Source organism: Phyllobates terribilis, unplaced genomic scaffold, assembly GCF_046119375.1.
Source record: "Phyllobates terribilis strain yellow unplaced genomic scaffold, ASM4611937v1 Scaffold_4__5_contigs__length_816908805, whole genome shotgun sequence".
In the NCBI taxonomy this organism is placed as follows: domain Eukaryota; kingdom Metazoa; phylum Chordata; class Amphibia; order Anura; family Dendrobatidae; genus Phyllobates; species Phyllobates terribilis.
The window spans coordinates 402645002-402664050 of record NW_027362764.1 but is presented as its reverse complement, the minus strand read 5'-3'; the positions used below and the strand labels follow the sequence as shown (position 1 = coordinate 402664050).

General features: G+C 44.3%; 1 protein-coding gene across 3 annotated transcripts in view; it reads right to left on the bottom strand.

Annotated features, from left to right (window-relative positions):
- Nucleotides 1-10781, bottom strand: part of LOC141265441 (NFX1-type zinc finger-containing protein 1-like) — a 325904-nt gene extending 315123 nt beyond the window's left edge. For all 3 annotated transcript variants that reach the window (XM_073678552.1, XM_073678553.1, XM_073678551.1), the window contains exon 1: nucleotides 10550-10781. Coding sequence is in view for 1 of the 3 variants with exons in the window: in XM_073678551.1 (XP_073534652.1) it covers nucleotides 10550-10558 (9 nt within the window). In the remaining 2 variants the exon portion in view is untranslated. The remainder of the gene's footprint in view (nucleotides 1-10549) is intronic.
- Between the last annotated feature and the right edge of the window lie 8268 nt (nucleotides 10782-19049).

The following is a 19049-nucleotide window of genomic DNA, read 5'->3' as shown; positions in this document are numbered from 1 at the left end:
CCTGAGCATTTCTGCATCATGGGCACACAGCCTAAAGCCTGTTTTCACCTTCCTGACCAGGCCATTTTTTTCAATTCTGACCACTGTCACTTTATGAGGAACTCTGGAACCCTTCAACGGATCCCACTGATTCTGAGACTGTTTTTTCGTGACATATTGTACTTCATGATAGTGGTAAAATTTCTTCGATATGACTTGCATTTTGTTTGTGAAAAAAATAGGAAATGTGGCAAAAATTTGTCAATTTTCAAACTTTGAATTTTTATGTCCTCAAATCAGAGAGTTTTCAGACTATAAGACGCACTCCCCCCCCCCCCAAATTTGGGAGGAAAATGGGGGGTGCGTCTTATGGTCTGAATGTAGATAGTTCCTGATCTGATAGTTACGGTGGTGGTGGAGTGGGATCGCAGGGCCCTCCGTTCCCTCCCTCCTTCAAGAACCCGGCAGTGGAGGCGGTGGCAGCAGAGGAGGAGGAGGAGGAGGCGGTGGCAGCAGAGGAGGAGGAGGAGGAGGTGAGATGCTGAGGGCCAGTGTCTGGCTGGGGGCCGGTAAGTGACACGGGTTTCCTGTGTGCACAGTCATCTTCCTGAAGCTGTGATCGACAGGAAAACGGCCACCCGAGACAGGGCATGCGCAGACTTGTAGCTTGGGCGGCCATTTTCCTGTAGATCACAGCTTCAGGAAGATGGCCGAGCACACCAGAAAGCTCTGCCACGCCGCTCACCTGCCCCGGCCCGCAGCTAGACACAGGCCCTGGTCCCGGCAAACAGGCGGCCCCAGCACGTAGCCAGAAACCAGCCCCGGTTGCCAGACACCGGCCCTGGGTCTCAGCCAGGCCCACAGCCAAGCACCGGGCCTCAGCCAGGCCCCCAGCCAGGCACTGGGCCTCAGCCAGGCACCGGGCCTCAGCCATCTCACCTCTTCTGCTGCAGCTGCCAGGTTCCTGAGGGAGGGAACGGAGGGCCCTGCGATCCTGCTCCACCACCACAGAAACTCCCTGCTGCTGGAGCACCGGCTTCCTGAAGGACCCTGCCTCCTGTGACCCTTGCTCCACTGCCCCCCAGGTAAGATACCGTTCCTATTCAGACTATAACACTGACCCCCATCTTCTAAAAAAAAATTTTTCCCTGTATTCCACCCCAAAATTTGGGGTGAGTTTTTTGGTCCGGTGCGTCTTATAGTACGAAAAATACGGCAGTCACACAAAAAAAGATAATAAATAAAAATTTCCACATGTCTACTTTACATCAGCACAATATTGGAAACATAATTTTTTTTGTTAGGAGGTTAAAAGGGTTAAAAATTGACAAGCGATTTCTCATTTTTACAACAAAATTTCCAAAACCATTGTTTTTAGGGACCACAACACATTTGAAGTGACTTTGAGGGGTCTATATGACAGAAAATACCAAAAAGTGACACCATTCTAAAAACTGCACCCCTCAAGGTGCTAAAAAACACATTCAAGAAGTTTATTAACCCTTCATGTGCTTCACAGGAATTAATGGAATGTGAAGGAAAAAAATGAACATTTTACTTTTTAGTCACAAAAATTATATTTTAGCCCCAATTTTTTTTTATTTTCACAAGGGTAACAGGAGAAAATAGACTCCAAAAATTGTTGTGCAATTTCTCCTGAATACGCTGATATGTTAGGGAAAACCACTGTTTGGGCGCATGCCAGGGCTCGGAAGGGAAGGAGCGGCGTTTGACTTTTTGAATGCAAAATTGGCTGGAATTGAGAGCAGATGCCATGTCGTGTTTGGAGAGCCCCTGATGTGCCTAAACAGTGGAAACCCCCCCACAAGGGACCACATTTTGGAAACTAGACCCCTCAGGGAACTAATCTAGATGAGTGGTGAGCACTTTGAACCCCCAGGTGCTTCACAGAAGTTTATAAAGTAGAGCCATGAAAATAAAAAATCACATTTTTTCCACAAAAACGATCTTTTAGTCCCAGATTTTTTATTTTCACAAGGGTAACAGGAGAAAATGGACCCCAAAAGTTGTTGTGCAATTTCACCTGATTACGCTGATACTCCATACGTGGGGGAAAACCACTGTTTAGGCGCACGGTAGGGCTCGGAAGGGAATGAGTGACGGATCTGAAAAATCCCAGGGGGTGACAGATTCCCTTTAAGGATTGCTTCAAAGCATAACACACATCCACAAATGAATACAATTTGTTTTTACCCTAATGAGACAACACACTTTTATAATCTGATGTACTCCACACAACTTACACATAACACCACATTATAAATTCGGAAACCAGTTAAACCAAAAGCATTATAATTATGACTATAAAACTATGCCTCTGGAAAAATTCCTTGGGGGGTCTAGTTTCCAAAATAGGGTCAGAGGGGTTTCCACTGTTTAGGCACATCAGGGGCTCTCCAAATGCGACATGGAGCTCACAGACCATCAAAGTCTGCGCTCCAAGTCGTCACTCCTTCCCTTCTGAGCCCTACCGTGCGCCTAAACAGTGGTTTTCCCCCACGTATGGAGTATCAGCGTACTCAGGTGAAATTGCACAACAACTTTTGGGGTCCATTTTCTCCTGTTACCCTTGTGAAAATAAAAAATCTGGGACTAAAAGATTCACATTTCTATAACCTGTATGCCCATATTAGCGGTCTGAAAAGTCCCAGGGGGTGACAGATTCCCTTTAATGCAAAGGCCAGGTTTCTCAGAGCAGGTTTCACTATAGTAAATTGTTGTCTTTTCAGATTTCCCTCTTGGAGCATACTCTGCACCATTTTGTGTTCTTCCCGTCTTCCCTGTTTGGGGAACCACTCCTGGAAAATGTTGACCTGGGATGATACGGGCACTATCAGTTTCAGAACTACTGGGACCAACTTCCTGAGTGCCAAACATTAGGGTCTTGATGACTATCTCCTGAAACTGAAGGAAGGTCCCCGTATTGCCTGCAGATCGAAACAGCACAAAAGCATTGTACAGTGCCATCTGTACAATGTGCACGGCCAATTCTTTCTACCATACTTTAGCTTTTTGCATGGCACTGTATGGTTTGAGAGCTTGATCTGAGAGATCTACACTCCTCATGTACTTATTATAATCCAAGATACAATCTGGCTTTGTAACTGGAATAACAGGCTGATCATTTTTTTGGGGGGGGAGGGGAGCAGTCTAGGGTTGAGCGAGTATGTTCTGTCCGAGTATGCTCGGGCCGAGCTCCAAGTATTTACAGCTGCTCGGTGATATGTTTGAATCGCTCCCGTGTGTATGATTTGCAACTGTTTGACAGCTTTATTACATGTGAGGAATGTGTAAGAAATAGACATTCCTCACATGTAATAAAGCCGTCAAACAGTCGCAAATCATGCACACGGGAGCGATTCAAACATATCACCGAGCAGCTGTAAATACTAGGAGCTCGGCCCGAGCATACTCGGCGAAAGGGTTAACAGAACATACTCGCTCAACACTAGTGCAGTCCATATAGGATCGATTGCTGTAGGAGTTGCCTGGGTCCTACGGCGCCTTGCTGGTGGTCCTTCCTCACTAGATGAGGAGGAGGAAGAGAAATAGAGGAATATGGGATCTTTGTCACTGCCTGAATCCGTGTCAGAGGCAAGAAAAGCGTATGTTTCCTCTGGCGAATAGCGTCTTCTTGACAAATGGGCCATTTTTATTTTATTTTCAAAACACTGGGGATGTGTGTGCAAGTGGTACTTTTACATGTGTATTTGTGGGGTTTGTGTAAGTTGTACTATTTATTATAAAAAGTAGAGAAAAAAGCTGAGACAAAAAAAAAGTAGAGAGAAAAAAAGTAAAAATTTCGAAGAAACACTTAGAAGAAAAAAATGAAAAGAAAATCAGATGTGAAGAAAAAGTTTGTATAAAAAAAATTACGTCACGTTCACTACATTAATGCACTACCTATAAATTCACCTGGCGCTATTCTTTTTTTTGCAAAAGAAAAACGGATGTCACCAACACTGCAACATACGCTCCCCTAAATATTTACTTGACAAACAATTATTTTTCTTGCAAAAGAAATCCATACGTCACTAACACTGCAACATATGCACTCGTTAAAAATGTACTCGGCGCAATTATTTTTTTTTTTGCAAAAGAAAATCGGACGTCACCAACACTGCAACGTGCACGCGCCTAATGCACTCGCTAAAAATTTACTCAATGCTAGCTATTCTTTTTTTTGCAAAAGAAAAACGGACGTCACCAACACTGCAACGTACGCTCCCCTAATGCATTAGCTAAAAATGAACTCGACGCTAACTATTCTTTTCTTTGCAAAAGAAAACTGTACGTCACCAACACTGCAACGTACACTCCCCTAATGCACTCGTTAAAAATTTACTCGACACAATTATTTTTTTTTTGCAAAAGAAAAATGGACTATACACTAGCTAAGAAATTACCAGGAGATAAAAAAAAATATGCAAAAGAAACAATCTATCTCCCTCCCTATAAAACTATTGTGTACTATTATTTTTTTTGTCCTCTAAAACAAAATTGGACGTCACCAAACACTGTGACGTTCGCTACTCTAATACGCTACCTCACTACATATCAAACTACTTTGCAGGGCTGTGGAGCTGGAGTTGTGGAGTCGGAGTCAGTGTCCATTTTGGTGGAGTTGGTATAAAATGGATCGACTCCAACTCCTATTACTACATTTGTTCAATGCAGTTTGTGGGGAATATTTTTTCATAAGAATTTGGTAACGTTATGAAATGTCCTATAAATGTCTGTCCTATTCCTGATCTAAGGGTCTAGACTTTTAGCTGAGATGAATCTGTGCTTCAGTAAATTTATCACTTAAACATGAGCCATGTATGAGGGAGTAGGAGTCGTGGAGTCGGTGTCATCGAATTTGAGAAGTCGGAATCGGAGTTGGAGTTGTAGGTTTGGCTTACAGACTCCACAGCCCTGCTACTTTGTACGATTTGTTTTTCTCTAAAACAAAATCGGACATCACCAAACACTGTGACATCCGCTACTCTAATACACTTCATCGCTACCTATCAAACTACTCTGTACGATTTTTTTCACTAAAACAAAATAGGACATCACCAAACACTATGATGTCCGCTACTTTAATACGCTACCTATCAAACTACTCTGTACGATTTTTTTTCTCTAAAACAAAATCAAACATCACCAAACACTATAATGTCCGCAACTATAATACGCTACCTATCAAACTACTCTGCACGTTTTTTTTTCTCTAAAACAAAATCGAACGTCACCAAACACTGTGACGTCTGCTACTCTAATACGCTACCTCGCTACGCATCAAACTACTCTGTCCGATTTTTTTTTCTCTAAAAAATTTTTTTTCTATAAAACAAAATTGGACATCACCAAACACTATGACATCCACAACTCTAATACGCTACCTATCAAACTACTCTGTACAATTTTTTTTCTCTAAAACAAAATCGGCCGTCACCAAACACTGACGTCCGCTACTCTAATATGCTACCTCGCTACCTATCAAACTACTCTGTACAATTTTTTTTTCTCTAAAACAATATCGGATGTCACCAAACACTGTGACATCCGCTACTCTAATATGCTACCTCACTACCTATCAAACTAAAATGTACAATTTTTTTTTTCTAAAACAAAATCGGACGTCACCAGACACTGTGACATCCACTACTCTAATATCCTATCTCGCTACCTATCAAACTACTTTGTACGATTTGTTTTTCTCTAAAACAAAATCGGGCGTCACCTAACACTGTGAAGTCCGCTACTCTAATACGCTACATCACTACCTATCAAACTAGTTTGTACTATTCTTTTTTTTCTCTAAAACAAAATCGGACAGCACCAAACGATCTGACATCCGCTACTCTAATACACTACCTCACTACCTATAAAACTATTTTGTACTAACTACTATTATTTTTTATTTTTAAAAAAACAACTTACACTGAGATCCGCTACTCTAACAGCTAAAAAAAGAAAAAGTCCCTCGACACAGACTCTGATCAGCAACGATACTAATCAGAGTGCTGCGGCCAAGGCAAGAGCACGAATGCTCAGTGCAGGATGCCGCGCACATGAAAAAGCTCAAAAAGCTACAATTTGGGAGTGAGGGTGGGGGGGACTGGGACAAGGATTGGGGAACTGCAGCTGCTGTGATCTCAGATCAGTGACACAGCAGCCAGCACACAGCACAGGAGGAGATCGCAGCACAGGAAGAGCAGGAGGCAGATCACAGTAGTAGGAGGCACAGGATCGCAGGAGCAGCACAGATCACAGCACCAAGAGGCAAAGGATCGCCAGAGCAGCACAGACCACAGCAACAGCAGGCACAGAATCGTACAGCACTTGATTGCAGGAGGCACAGATCGCTGGGGGGGTCGCACTAGCCAGCAATGAATCTTTCCCAGGGTAGCACAGGGGTCTCACAACCACTCTGCATGCCAACTCTGAGGTAAAGATGGTGTGCAGAGTGGGGATCTCTATTTTAGATGAACCTAATTGGCGCTGATTGGCAAGAAACAATCGTTCAGCCAATCAGTGCCAAAGGGTTTAATCAGGCAAGGTGACATCGCAATCACCCCACCCATTGAGACTGCTGTGCTTGGTGCTGTCTCGGACAGCACCAATCACACCATGTCACATGGTATTTATTTTACAACTTTACACATCGCTGTTATTGGCTGGTCAGAATTGAACAGCCAATCACAGTGATCGCCGAAATGGAGGGGCGGTACAGAACCCCGGGGCGATGTGCAGGGATGGCCTGCTGTCAGAGACAGCAGCCATGTTAACTCAGTCACCGCACAATGCAGGGCGATGGCCGGACATAGCGGCATACGGCGCTTTGCGGGAATGCAGCTCCCGCTCCGCTGTATATATACGGCGCATGTCGGGAAGGGGTTAACTATCCATGACCATACATACAATGGTGGCCAAAAGTATTGGCACCCCTGCAATTCTGTCAGATAATACTCAGTTTCTTCCTGAAAATCATTGCAATCACAAATTCTTTGGTATTATTATCTTTATTTAAATTGTCTTCAATGAAAAAAAACACAAAAAGAATTGTCCTAAAGCCAAATTGGATATAATTCCACACCAAACCTAAAAAAGGGGGTGGACAAAAGTATTGGCACTGTTTGAAAAATCATGTGATGCTTCTCTAATTCGTGTAATTAACAGCACCTGTAACTTACCTGTGGCACCTAACAGGTGTTGGCAATAACTAAATCACACTTGCAGCCAGTTAACATGGATTAAAGTTGACTCAACCTCTGTCCTGTGTCCTTGTGTGTACCCCATTGAGCATGGAGAAAAGAAAGAAGACCAAAGAACTGTCTGAGGACTTGAGAAACCAAATTGTGAGGAAGCATGAGCAATCTCAAGACTACAAGTCCATCTCCAAAGACCTGAATGTTCCTGTGTCTTCTGTGCGCAGTGTCATCAAGAAGCTTAAAGCCCATGGCACTGTGGCTAACCTCCCTAGATGTGGATGGAAAACAAAAATTGACGAGAGATTTCAACGCAAGATTGTGCGGATGGTGGATAAAGAACCTCGACTAACATCCAAAGACGTTCAAGCTGCCCTGCAGTCCGAGGGTACATCAGTGTCAACCCGTACTATCCGTCGGCGTCTGAATGAAAAGGGACTGTATGGTAGGATACCCAGGAAGACCCCACTTCTTACCCCGAGACATAAAAAAGCCAGGCTGGAGTTTGCCAAAACTTACCTGAGAAAGCCTAAAACGTTTTGGAAGAATGTTCTCTGGTCAGATGAGACAAAAGTAGAGCTTTTTGGGAAAAAGCATCAACATAGAGTGTACAGGAAAAAAAAAGAGGCATTCAAAGAAAAGAACACGGTCCCTACAGTCAAACATGGCGGAGGTTCCCTGATGTTTTGGGGTTGCTTTGCGGTCTCTGGCACTGGACTGCTTGGCCGTGTGCATGGTATTATGAAGTCTGAAGACTACCAACAAATTTTGCAGCATAATGTAGGGCCCAGTGTGAGAAAGCTGGGTCTCCCTCAGAGGTCATGGGTCTTCCAGCAGGACAATGACCAAAAACACACTTCCAAAAGCACTATAAAATGGTTTGAGAGAAAGCACTGGAGACTTCTAAGGTGGCCAGCAATGAGTCCAGACCTGAATCCCATAGAACACCTGTGGAGAGATCTCAAAATGGCAGTTTGGAGAAGGCACCCTTCAAATATCAGGAACCTGGAGCAGTTTGCCAAAGAAGAATGGTCTACAATTCCATCAGAGCATTGTAAGAAACTCATTGATGGTTACCGGAAGCGGTTGTTCGCAGTTATTTTGGCTAAAAGGTTGTGCAACCAAGTATTAGGCTGAGGGTGCCAATACTTTTGTCTGGCCCATTTTTGGAGTTTTGTGTGAAATGATCAATGATTTGATTTTTTGCTTCATTTTCTTTTGTGTTTTTTCCTTGCAAGCAAATTAAATGAAGATAATAATACCAAAGAATTTGTGATTGCAATCATTTTCAGGAAGAAACTGAGTATTATCTGACAGAATTGCAGGGGTGCCAATACTTTTGGCCACCACCGTAGGTAATGATATCTGTCTACTTAACACATTTTTCTTTATTATGATTGGAGGCCAACACAAGGATCTAGTGATTGAATTTACATCATTGCGTCACTGGAATCCGCTTTGAAATGCCGCGCTTCTGCAGTGTATAGGGGTGCTGAGCATGCATTGTGATGAGCGACTTCCTGCGCGTGCGCAGTGAAGCTGTGTATAGCTCCCAGCTTCACTGTGTGCGCATGCACCGGAGCCGCTGCGCGTCACAGTAAGTGAAGCTGGAAACTGCACACAGTGAAGCACACCCCTATGACTAAACGAGCAAGTAAGATATAACTATATAAAGTGTTTTTTGCAAAGGATTACACAGCCGATTTTAATGAAAAAAGCATGTTAGTGATGCACATTGCATTACTAACAATGTACTGAGGACAGTTTAGATGCTACAAATCACATGACAGGTTCCCTTTAAGGGGGTTTTCGGGTTCCCTGTCTCTTGGCTTCTATTTGTAACAAACAAGCTATGCTTTACTCATCCATCTTTGGGCCAGACTATGCTGCTGCTTCCGGTGTTTGTTATTGTCTGCAGCATTGGGGTCACGTCCACAGAACTGCAGACAACTGAGCTCATCACCTCTGCCCAAGCTGATGACACAAGCCACTGGGAATGATTGCTCTCACTGATTGGCTGCAGCGCTGTCAACATGACATAGGTGCTGTAGAAAATAAGACTAAATTCCCAAGATGAGTATTTGTTGGTATTTGGCTTTGACTAATGCAATTTAACAGGGATAATCCACACATAAAAGTCAGCTTAATGGCAACAGAAATTGACATGTTGCAAATCTCAAAAAGCACCGCAGGTCAGTTTATGCTTTGTAAAAAAAAAAGCACAGTGGGTATGATATTCCTATAAACCACATCCATTCTGCTGGAACTGTAAGAAGCTGCGTTTTTTGTGCAACTAAAACACACAGCATCAAAAACTCATTGTGGGAACAAAACCAGATGCCAGGAGCAGCGGTGAAGAAGCAGCAATGGGCCTGGGAGGGTGAGGAAAGCACAGCTTTAATTTTTTTAAACAAACTGCAACCAGGGGAAATAGGTTTTCCAAAAATAAAAAGCCTCTCTTAGGCTATGTGCACACAACATGGTTAAGATGCTGGCACACCTGCTGAGTTTTCCCAGGTAAAAGCGTTTCAGTAAAACTTCCTGACGCTGTTTTGCCAGCGGTTCTGCTGTAGTTCTTGCGGCGGCCCTACCGCTAGCTTCTTTTCTTCCATACTGCGAAGTAGAGAGCAGGCAACTTCCACACAAAAGCTGCCCAAAGATTGAGCATGCCACTTTGTCAGTGGTTTCCGAACCCTGAAGCGGTTAAAAAAGGTAGCTTTAAACGAAACATCTACACAGCAATGTAATTTTGACATTGTTGTGCATTATGTTCAGTTTATGGAGTGCTTTTGCAGCATTTTTGTCAGGCATATTCCGAGAGGAATTCACCTGAGAAAGACATTGCATGCACATAGTCTATGGGTAGTTTTCAGGTTTCCTCCTGGAATCTGCCTAAAATGCTGCTGATGCAAAGCAAAAAAAAAAACTTTTTTAATGCACAGCAATGTAAAAAAACATTGCTGTGCACATTTTCCGTCTTGGGTCACTTCTTTTAACTGCTTCAGCGTTTTGAAAACTTGAAGGGGTTAAAAGAAGTAACATGTTAATTATTTGGGAGGCTTCTGCAAACTCTTGGGTGCATGTGCACACACAGCATAAAAGTCTAACATTAGATCTGCAAATATAGCCTAACCCACATCTTTCCCTCTCCCTTCATCAGTTATCTCTTCCCCATACTTGTTTCTTATAATACCTTACTTGTACACTGTAATTTGCATAGTCACTGCTGTGTATTTGGCTCCCTTCATGAACATCATCTGCATCATCATAGCAATTACTAACTGGAATACTACAAGAGTCAATGTTACTACCTAGTAATAAAAATATTGCCTGATTCTATGTCTCTGTCTTACCTTACACATGGAGAGCTCCTAGCTCCTGGCATACTGTTGGCAGCAGTGATGTCTGCACTGCTATCCTCTCCCTTATACAAAAAGAAGTTTCATTTCTTGCTCTGAGCATCATCAGGCCACACCTTACCTAATATTGCATTGTGGCATCAGTCCACTGGGACTGATACTATCTGCAGAACATAATATGTTACACTGTCAAGCACCTACAGGCAGCAGTTTTTTACTCATCACCTTGATCAGTGCAAAGATGAAACAGAAAGCTCAATGTTTAGCATCCAACTTCCTGCCACAGCCTTGTCAAGAAATCACTAGATGCCAAGTATGAAATATTAACTGTTCACTGCTCCAGGACACCAGGGATTCTGAAATTAACCCCTTTTCTGCCCTAGACCAAAAGCATTCTAAGATTAACCCATTCATTGCAATGGATCACTATAAATTCTTACTTGGCAATTCCGCTACAGAAACGCTTAAAAAACGCTTGGTAGAAGGCCTGCCATGTTCCCTAATGATAATCCGCATGTGCTGTGCACATTCTGCGGAAATTTCCGCTGCGGATTATTATTGCTGAAAAATCCGAAGCACTGCCAATTATTTTGCATAAACGCGGCGTTTTCGCCGCCATTGACTTGCATTGGAACGCATGGATTCCGCATCACTGCATCTGTACATGCAGAATCCATGCGTTTCAATGTGCGGATGGTACCCGGGTTTGGAGAAGAGGAGACTCTCCTCCGGACCCGGGTACCATAGAACCTGTAAAAAAAAGAATAAAAGAAAAAATAAATATTATACTTACCTTCTGATGGCCCCTGGTGTCCTTGTCTAGGCTTGCCGGCAGCTCGCGGTGGACTCAAGGGCCTGCGTTGATGTCATTTAGTCATGTGACGGGTCACGCGACCGCTGACGTTGACAGGTCCTTTAGTGTACCACGAGCTGCCGGCAAGCCGAGACGCATTGAATAAAGACACCGGGGGCCATCAGAAGGTAAGTATAATATTTATTTTTTACCATTCTTTCGGTCACACTATATAAATCCATGCCGTTTGCATGGATTTATATAGTGTGACCAAGTTGTCAAGCATTTTCCAAGTGAAGCAAAAAACGCTTGGAAAGCGCTTGACCACCCGCAGCGCGGCTAAGCTGTGTGCCGGCTATTAAGGAGCATGAAGTCACTGCTCCCCGCGCACACAGTCCCGGCGTGAGGAGCAGTGACTTCCGGCAGCTGATCTCTCCTTGTGAGCCACGCATGGCAGTGACATCATGCGCGGCTCACATGGAGAGATCAGTGCGGGCAGACCGGACGCAGCGCTGGAGGAGAGAAGAAAGGTGAGTAGGAGTGTTTATTTTTTTTTTATGTGCAGCATGATGGGGATTAGGGGGACCATGCATACCAGGATAAGGATGAGGGGGCCATACATACCCGGGTAAGGATGAGGGGTGCCATGCATACCAGGATAGGGATTAGGGATGCCATGCATACCATGACAGGGATGAGGGGTGCCATGCATACCAGGACAGGGATGAGGGGTGCCATGCATACCATGACAGGGATGAGGGGTGCCATGCATACCAGGACAGGGATGAGGGGTGCCATGCATACCAGGATAGGGATGAGGGGTACCGTGCATACCAGGATAGGGATTAGAAGTGCCATGCATACCAGGACAGGGATTAGGGGTGCCATGCATACCAGGACAGGATGAGGGGTGCCATGCATATCAGGGCAGGGATGAGGGGTACCATGCATACCAGGATAGGGATGAGAGGTGCCATGCATACCAGGATAGGGATGAGGGGTGCCATGCATACCAGGATAGGGATGAGGGGTGCCATGCATACCAGGATAGGGATGAGGGGTGCCTTGCATACCAGGATAGGGATGAGGGGTGCCATGCATACCAGGATAGGGATGAGGGGTGCCATGCATACCAGGATAGGTATGAGGGGTGCCATGTATACCAGGATAGGTATGAGGGGTGCCATGCATACCAGGATGGGGATTAGGGGTGCCACGCATACCAGGACAGGGATGAGGGGTGCCATGCATTTCAGGATAGGGATGAGGGGTGCCATGCATACCAGGATAGGGATGAGGGGTGCCATGCATACCAGGATAGGGATGAGGGGTGCCATGCATACCAGGATAGGGATGAGGGGTGCCTTGCATACCAGGATAGGGATGAGGGGTGCCATGCATACCAGGATAGGGATGAGGGGTGCCATGCATACCAGGATAGGGATGAGGGGTGCCATGCATACCAGGATGGGGATTAGGGGTGCCATGCATACTAGGACAGGGATGAGGGGTGCCATGCATTCCAGGATAGGGATGAGGGGTGCCATGCATACCAGGATAGGGATGATTGGTGCCATGCATATCAGGATAGGGATGAGGGGTGCCATGCATACCAGGATAGGGATGAGGGGTGCCATGCATACCAGGATAGGGATGATGAGGAACCAGGAAGATCCAGCTGAACAAATCTTCTAAAATCCATATTTTATTGGGTCATGCAAAAAATATTATAAAAGTCCACCTTGGAGAAGAACAGCAAACGCGTTTCGAACTAAAAGTTTTTAATCATTGCATAGCAAAAAAACAACAAGGAGGTGGTATTTATATGTCATGTCCTGCTATGCACCTGTTCAGAGCTAGGTTAATCAAAAATTTAAACACACATACCATATTAAAATCATATAGCGTAGAAACAATGCATCATGAACACATTTTTGGCTTAATTTTTTATTTTTTTCCTCCTCTAAAACCTAGGTGCGTCTTATGGTCCGGTGCGTCTTATAGTCCGAAAAATACGGTAAGTTTTTGGTCTCCGCAACATTGCAATAAAATGTAATAAAAGGCAATACAAAGATTGTATCTACCCCAAAATTGTTATGTTCTGCTACCAAAGCTAAGGAAAGAGAGGAGATCTGTCCCTACTATAAGACTCAGCTGAATCCCTACGATGTAACAGGGAACCTGATCCTGCGATCAGACCTGCTAAAGTCCTAATCTAGTCTGTACGGAGACCTATAGATTTGGGGAGGGAATCCCTACAAGTACTAAGGACTGGGAGGAATAAGGGACACCTCCTAACAGAAATAGCAGCAGACAGACGAACAAACAAAATAGATAGAACCTAGAGGTCCGTAGACCAAGCAAACTAACAGAGTTAGATACAGAGCACAGGCTAGCTAGAAAGTAGATATACAATGAAGTCCAGCAAAGCCAGAAGGGCGGAGCAGGATTAAATAGGCCAACAAGGTCATGTGACCAGCAAAGGAAAAAAAACCTAACAGCAAGGTTCTAACAGTACCCCCCCTTCTAAGAGGATCCTCCGGATCCCCTAGGACCAGGCTTATCAGGAAATCTCCTGTGAAACGCTCTGATAAGTCTGGACGCGGAAACATCATCTGACCTCACCCAAGAGTTATCCTCGGGTCCGAAACCTTTCCAGGCCACAAGATACTGCAAACTACCTCTATACCGTCTAGAGTCAAGGATGCGAGAAATTTCATATTCCCCGTCCTCCACCACCGGAGGAACAGAGGCAGAGGCGTCACCATCCGACACAACAGCTTTTTTTAACAGAGAGACATGAAAGACCGGATTAATTCTCCAGGAGGTAGGAACCTCCAACCTAACAGCAGATTGGTTGACAACCTGAAGCACCTTAAAGGGCCCTACAAACTTGGGACCCAATTTCTTAGAAGGAATCCTCAACCGCAGATTCCTAGAGGACAACCAAACCATGTCACCAACAGCGAACAAAACCTCCTGTCGTTTCCTATCAAAGTAGTCTTTAGATTTTCTGTTGGCCTCCTGAAGATTACCACGCACATCCGTCCAAACTCTTTCCAAATCACCGGAAAAATTCTCCTCCTCAGGCACGGCAGATCCCAACTTGGAGAACGACCCAAACGACGGATGTCTCCCAGAACAACAAAAAAAAGGCGAACAACCAGCAGAAGAAGATGTATGATTGTTCAGAGCAAATTCGGCAAGTGGCAGAAACTCAGACCACCCCTCTTGATTGTCTGCCACAAAACAACGCAAGAACTGCTCAACATCCTGGTTTTTCCTTTCTGTCTGGCCATTAGATTCAGGATGATATCCGGACGAAAACGACAAATGAATTCCCAACCTGTCACAAAAGGCACGCCAAAAACGAGCCACGAACTGAGGACCCCTATCAGAAACAATGTCAGTAGGAACGCCATGAAGTCTGACAATTTCCTTGACAAAGGCCTTAGCGAGAGTTTTAGCGCAGGGCAGTTTGACGAAGGGAACCAAGTGACACATCTTGCTAAAACGGTCCACGACCACCCAGATGACAGTAAAACCCTCAGAGGGGGGAAGGTCAGTTATAAAGTCCATAGCCAAATGTGTCCAAGGAGCACTGGGGACCTCCAAAGGACAAAGCAACCCCGCAGCAGGAGTATGTGAGGACTTAGATCTAGCACATATAGTACATTGGCGCACCCACTTAATGACTTCCTTCTGCCATCCAGGCCACCAAAAACTGCGACCCACCAGTCTCTTGGTCTCAGAGATTCCGGGATGACCTGCCAACCGAGATTCGTGACACTCAACAAACAAATCTCTCCTAAAGGTCCCAGGCACAAACAACCTCCCATGAGGAGTGTTAGATGGGGCATTCTCCTGAGCTTTAAGAATCTCATCTTCCAAAACGGAGTCTAAAGCAGCTATCACAACACCTTCTTGTAAAATGTTTTCCTCTTTCTCAGCACCGACTATGGGAGAAAAACTGCGAGACAAGGCATCCGCCTTAACATTCTTAGTACCAGGGATGTAAGTAACGGAGAAATTAAACCGCGAGAAAAACAGTGCCCACCTAGCCTGACGGGCATTCAGGCGCTTGGCAGCGTCAAGATATATCAGATTTTTATGATCCGTAAGAACCTGAACGGGAAATTCCGCACCTTCCAAGAAGTGGCGCCAGTGTTCAAATGCGAGTTTAATAGCCAATAATTCCCGATTACCAATATCGTAATTCAATTCAGTCTCCGAAAATTTTTTTGAAAAAAATGCACAGGGATGTAATCCATCCCCGTTATCCTGAGACAATACTGCGCCAACCCCCACAGAGGAAGCATCAACCTCAACCAAAAACGGCCTAGTAACATCAGGCTGCATAAGGATGGGAGCAGAGGTGAACCTCTCCTTGAGATACACAAAAGCTTCAATGGCCTCAGAAGACCACTGAACCGCATCAGCACCTTTCCTGGTGAGATCAGTCAGAGGTTTGACAATACTAGAAAAATTTTTTATGAATTTTCTATAGTAATTGGCGAAACCCAAAAACCTCTGTATTGATTTCAAACCAATAGGCCTAGGCCATTCCTGCACAGCCTGAACCTTAACCGGATCCATCTCAAAACCTTTGCTGGAGATAATGTAGCCCAAAAAACTAATTCTCTGTACAGCGAACTCACATTTCTCCAGCTTAGCAAAAAGCGAATTGTCCATTAATAACTGTAATACCTCACGCACGCTCCGCCAATGAGACTCCAGATCTGGCGAATAAATCAAAATGTCATCCAAATACACAACCACATTTTTACCGATCAAAGGTCTAAGGATGTCATTAATCAGATTCTGAAAAAATGCAGGAGCATTAGTAAGACCAAAAGGCATAACCAGATTCTCAAAATGACCCACAGGAGTGTTAAAAGCAGTCTTCCATTCATCACCCTCCTTCATGCGCAACAGATTGTATGCCCCCTTAAGGTCAATTTTAGAGAACCACTTGGCCCCCAATAACTGGTTAAACAGATCAGGAATCAATGGCAGTGGGTAAGGATTGCGTACCGTAATTTTGTTAATCTCACGAAAATCCAGACAAGGACGTAAACCGCCGTCCTTTTTTTTACAAAAAAAAAATCCAACCGCCACAGGAGACTTAGAGGGCCTAATGTGACCGGCGGCCAAACTTGTCTGTATGTATTCCTCCAAAGCCTTCCTCTCAGGAATAGTAAGGTTAAATAAACGACTTTTAGGAAGAGTCGCTCCAGGGACAAATTCAATAGAACAATCATAGTCTCTATGGGGAGGCAAAACCTGCGATTCTTTCTCAGAAAAAACTCTCCAAAAATCCTGAATAGGAACAGGCAATTCTCCCCTATCCAAAGCTGCAATACGCCCGTTACAACACTTGTCATAACATTTATGGCTCCAGGATTTAATTTCACTGGTAGACCAATCCAGTACAGGATTGTGAAATTTTAACCAGGGCAAACCCAATATTACTGGAGAAGGCAAGTTATTCAACACTACCAAATCCAATTTCTCATGGTGAACACCATTAATAGTGAGAGGAAATTCACTGACCTTGAGAGTAATATTCTTCAAAGGGGAGCCATCCACAGAAACCACAGCAATGGGGGATGATAAAGGTTCAGGTTTTAAATTGAGTTTTTCCACGAATCCCCCATCAATAACATTCAGTGTAGACCCGCAATCAACAAACACCCGAAATTCCATTAATTTTTCCTGAGCAATCGTGGAAGCAGCTAAAAATATACCCTTGGAATTTAAACAGGCAATACAGGCGTGACTGACCATTTTTTTTTCTTTCTTCATACGAAGCTCACAGCCTTTAATCAAATGACCAGATTTTCCACAATAGAAACACAAGCCTTCTGAAAAACGACGGTGTTTTTCTTGAGAGCGAGGTGCCACCGATCCAATCTCCATCGGTTCACCACTGTTAGTACACACATTATCATAACCAGAAACTGACATAGCAGAGGATTTGCTCTCATTAACCCTAGCACGCAGTCTTCTGTCCACCCGTATAGCTAATTGCATAGCCTGTTGCAAATCCTCAGGTGTAGGATAAGCAATTAGCAGGTCTTTAACCTTTTCACTGAGCCCAGCAAGAAATAGACTTTTCAGAGCAGAATCGTTCCACCCTGTTTGAGTGGACCAACGACGAAAATGTGTACAATATTTTTCCATATTACCTGATCCTTGTTTTAAACGTCTCAACTCAGTCTCAGCTGATGCCACACGGTCAGGATCATCATATAATAGTCCTAAAGCAGAAAAAAAACTATCCACTGATCTGAAGCATGTATCACTAGGTTGCAAAGAAAAGGCCCACTCCTGAGGCTCTTTGCGCAAAAGTGACATTATGAACCCTACGCGCTGGGATTCATCCCCAGAGGACTTGGGTCTCAAACGAAAATACAATAAGCAAGCATTTTTAAATGAAAAAAATTCTCGATGTTCACCAAAAAATAAATCCGGCAAACATACCTTAGGCTCCAAGAAATATGCTCCAGGACAGTTACTCACGTGCTGACGGAGCTCGGCCACTTCCAGAGAGAGTCCCTGCAGGTGTTTAGCCAAATCCTGAACCGACACCATGATGGAACAAAAAAAAATCTTTCCTTAGAGAATTTACAGGCTGGACTTACTGTTATGTTCTGCTACCAAAGCTAAGGAAAGAGAGGAGATCTGTCCCTACTATAAGACTCAGCTGAATCCCTACGATGTAACAGGGAACCTGATCCTGCGATCAGACCTGCTAAAGTCCTAATCTAGTCTGTACGGAGACCTATAGATTTGGGGAGGGAATCCCTACAAGTACTAAGGACTGGGAGGAATAAGGGACACCTCCTAACAGAAATAGCAGCAGACAGACGAACAAACAAAATAGATAGAACCTAGAGGTCCGTAGACCAAGCAAACTAACAGAGTTAGATACAGAGCACAGGCTAGCTAGAAAGTAGATATACAATGAAGTCCAGCAAAGCCAGAAGGGCGGAGCAGGATTAAATAGGCCAACAAGGTCATGTGACCAGCAAAGGAAAAAAAACCTAACAGCAAGGTTCTAACAAAAATAGTATCAATAAAAACGTCAGTTCGGTGCGCAAAAAATAAGCCCTCATCCGGCCCCAGATCCCAAAAAATTGAGACGCTACAGGCAGGGCCGGCTCCAGGTTTTTCTGGGCCCTGGGCGAAAGAGTCTCAGTGGGCCCCTTTAACACATACCACGATTCATGATGCAGAGATACAGCGGAGGAATATATATATATATATATATATATATATAGTACAATGCAAAGATTTCACTTCTTACATTACATGAGTGATATCTATTGTAAATTCCACAATAGCTCAGAAACCGGTGAATCGCTCCACACAGAATACTGGCCCCCATATAAGGCTCCATACGGAATACTGGCCCCCATATAACGCTTCATACAGGATACTGGCCCCCATATAACGCTCCACACAGAATACTGGCCCCCATATAACGCTCCATACAGGATACTGGCCCCCATATAACGCTCCACACAGAATACTGGCCCCCATATAACGCTCCATACGGAATACTGGCCCCCATATAACGCTTCATACGGAATACTGGCCCCCATATAAGGCTCCATACGGAATACTGGCCTCCACATAAGGCTCCATATGGAATACTGGCCTCCATATAAGGCTCCATACGGAATACTAGCCCCCATA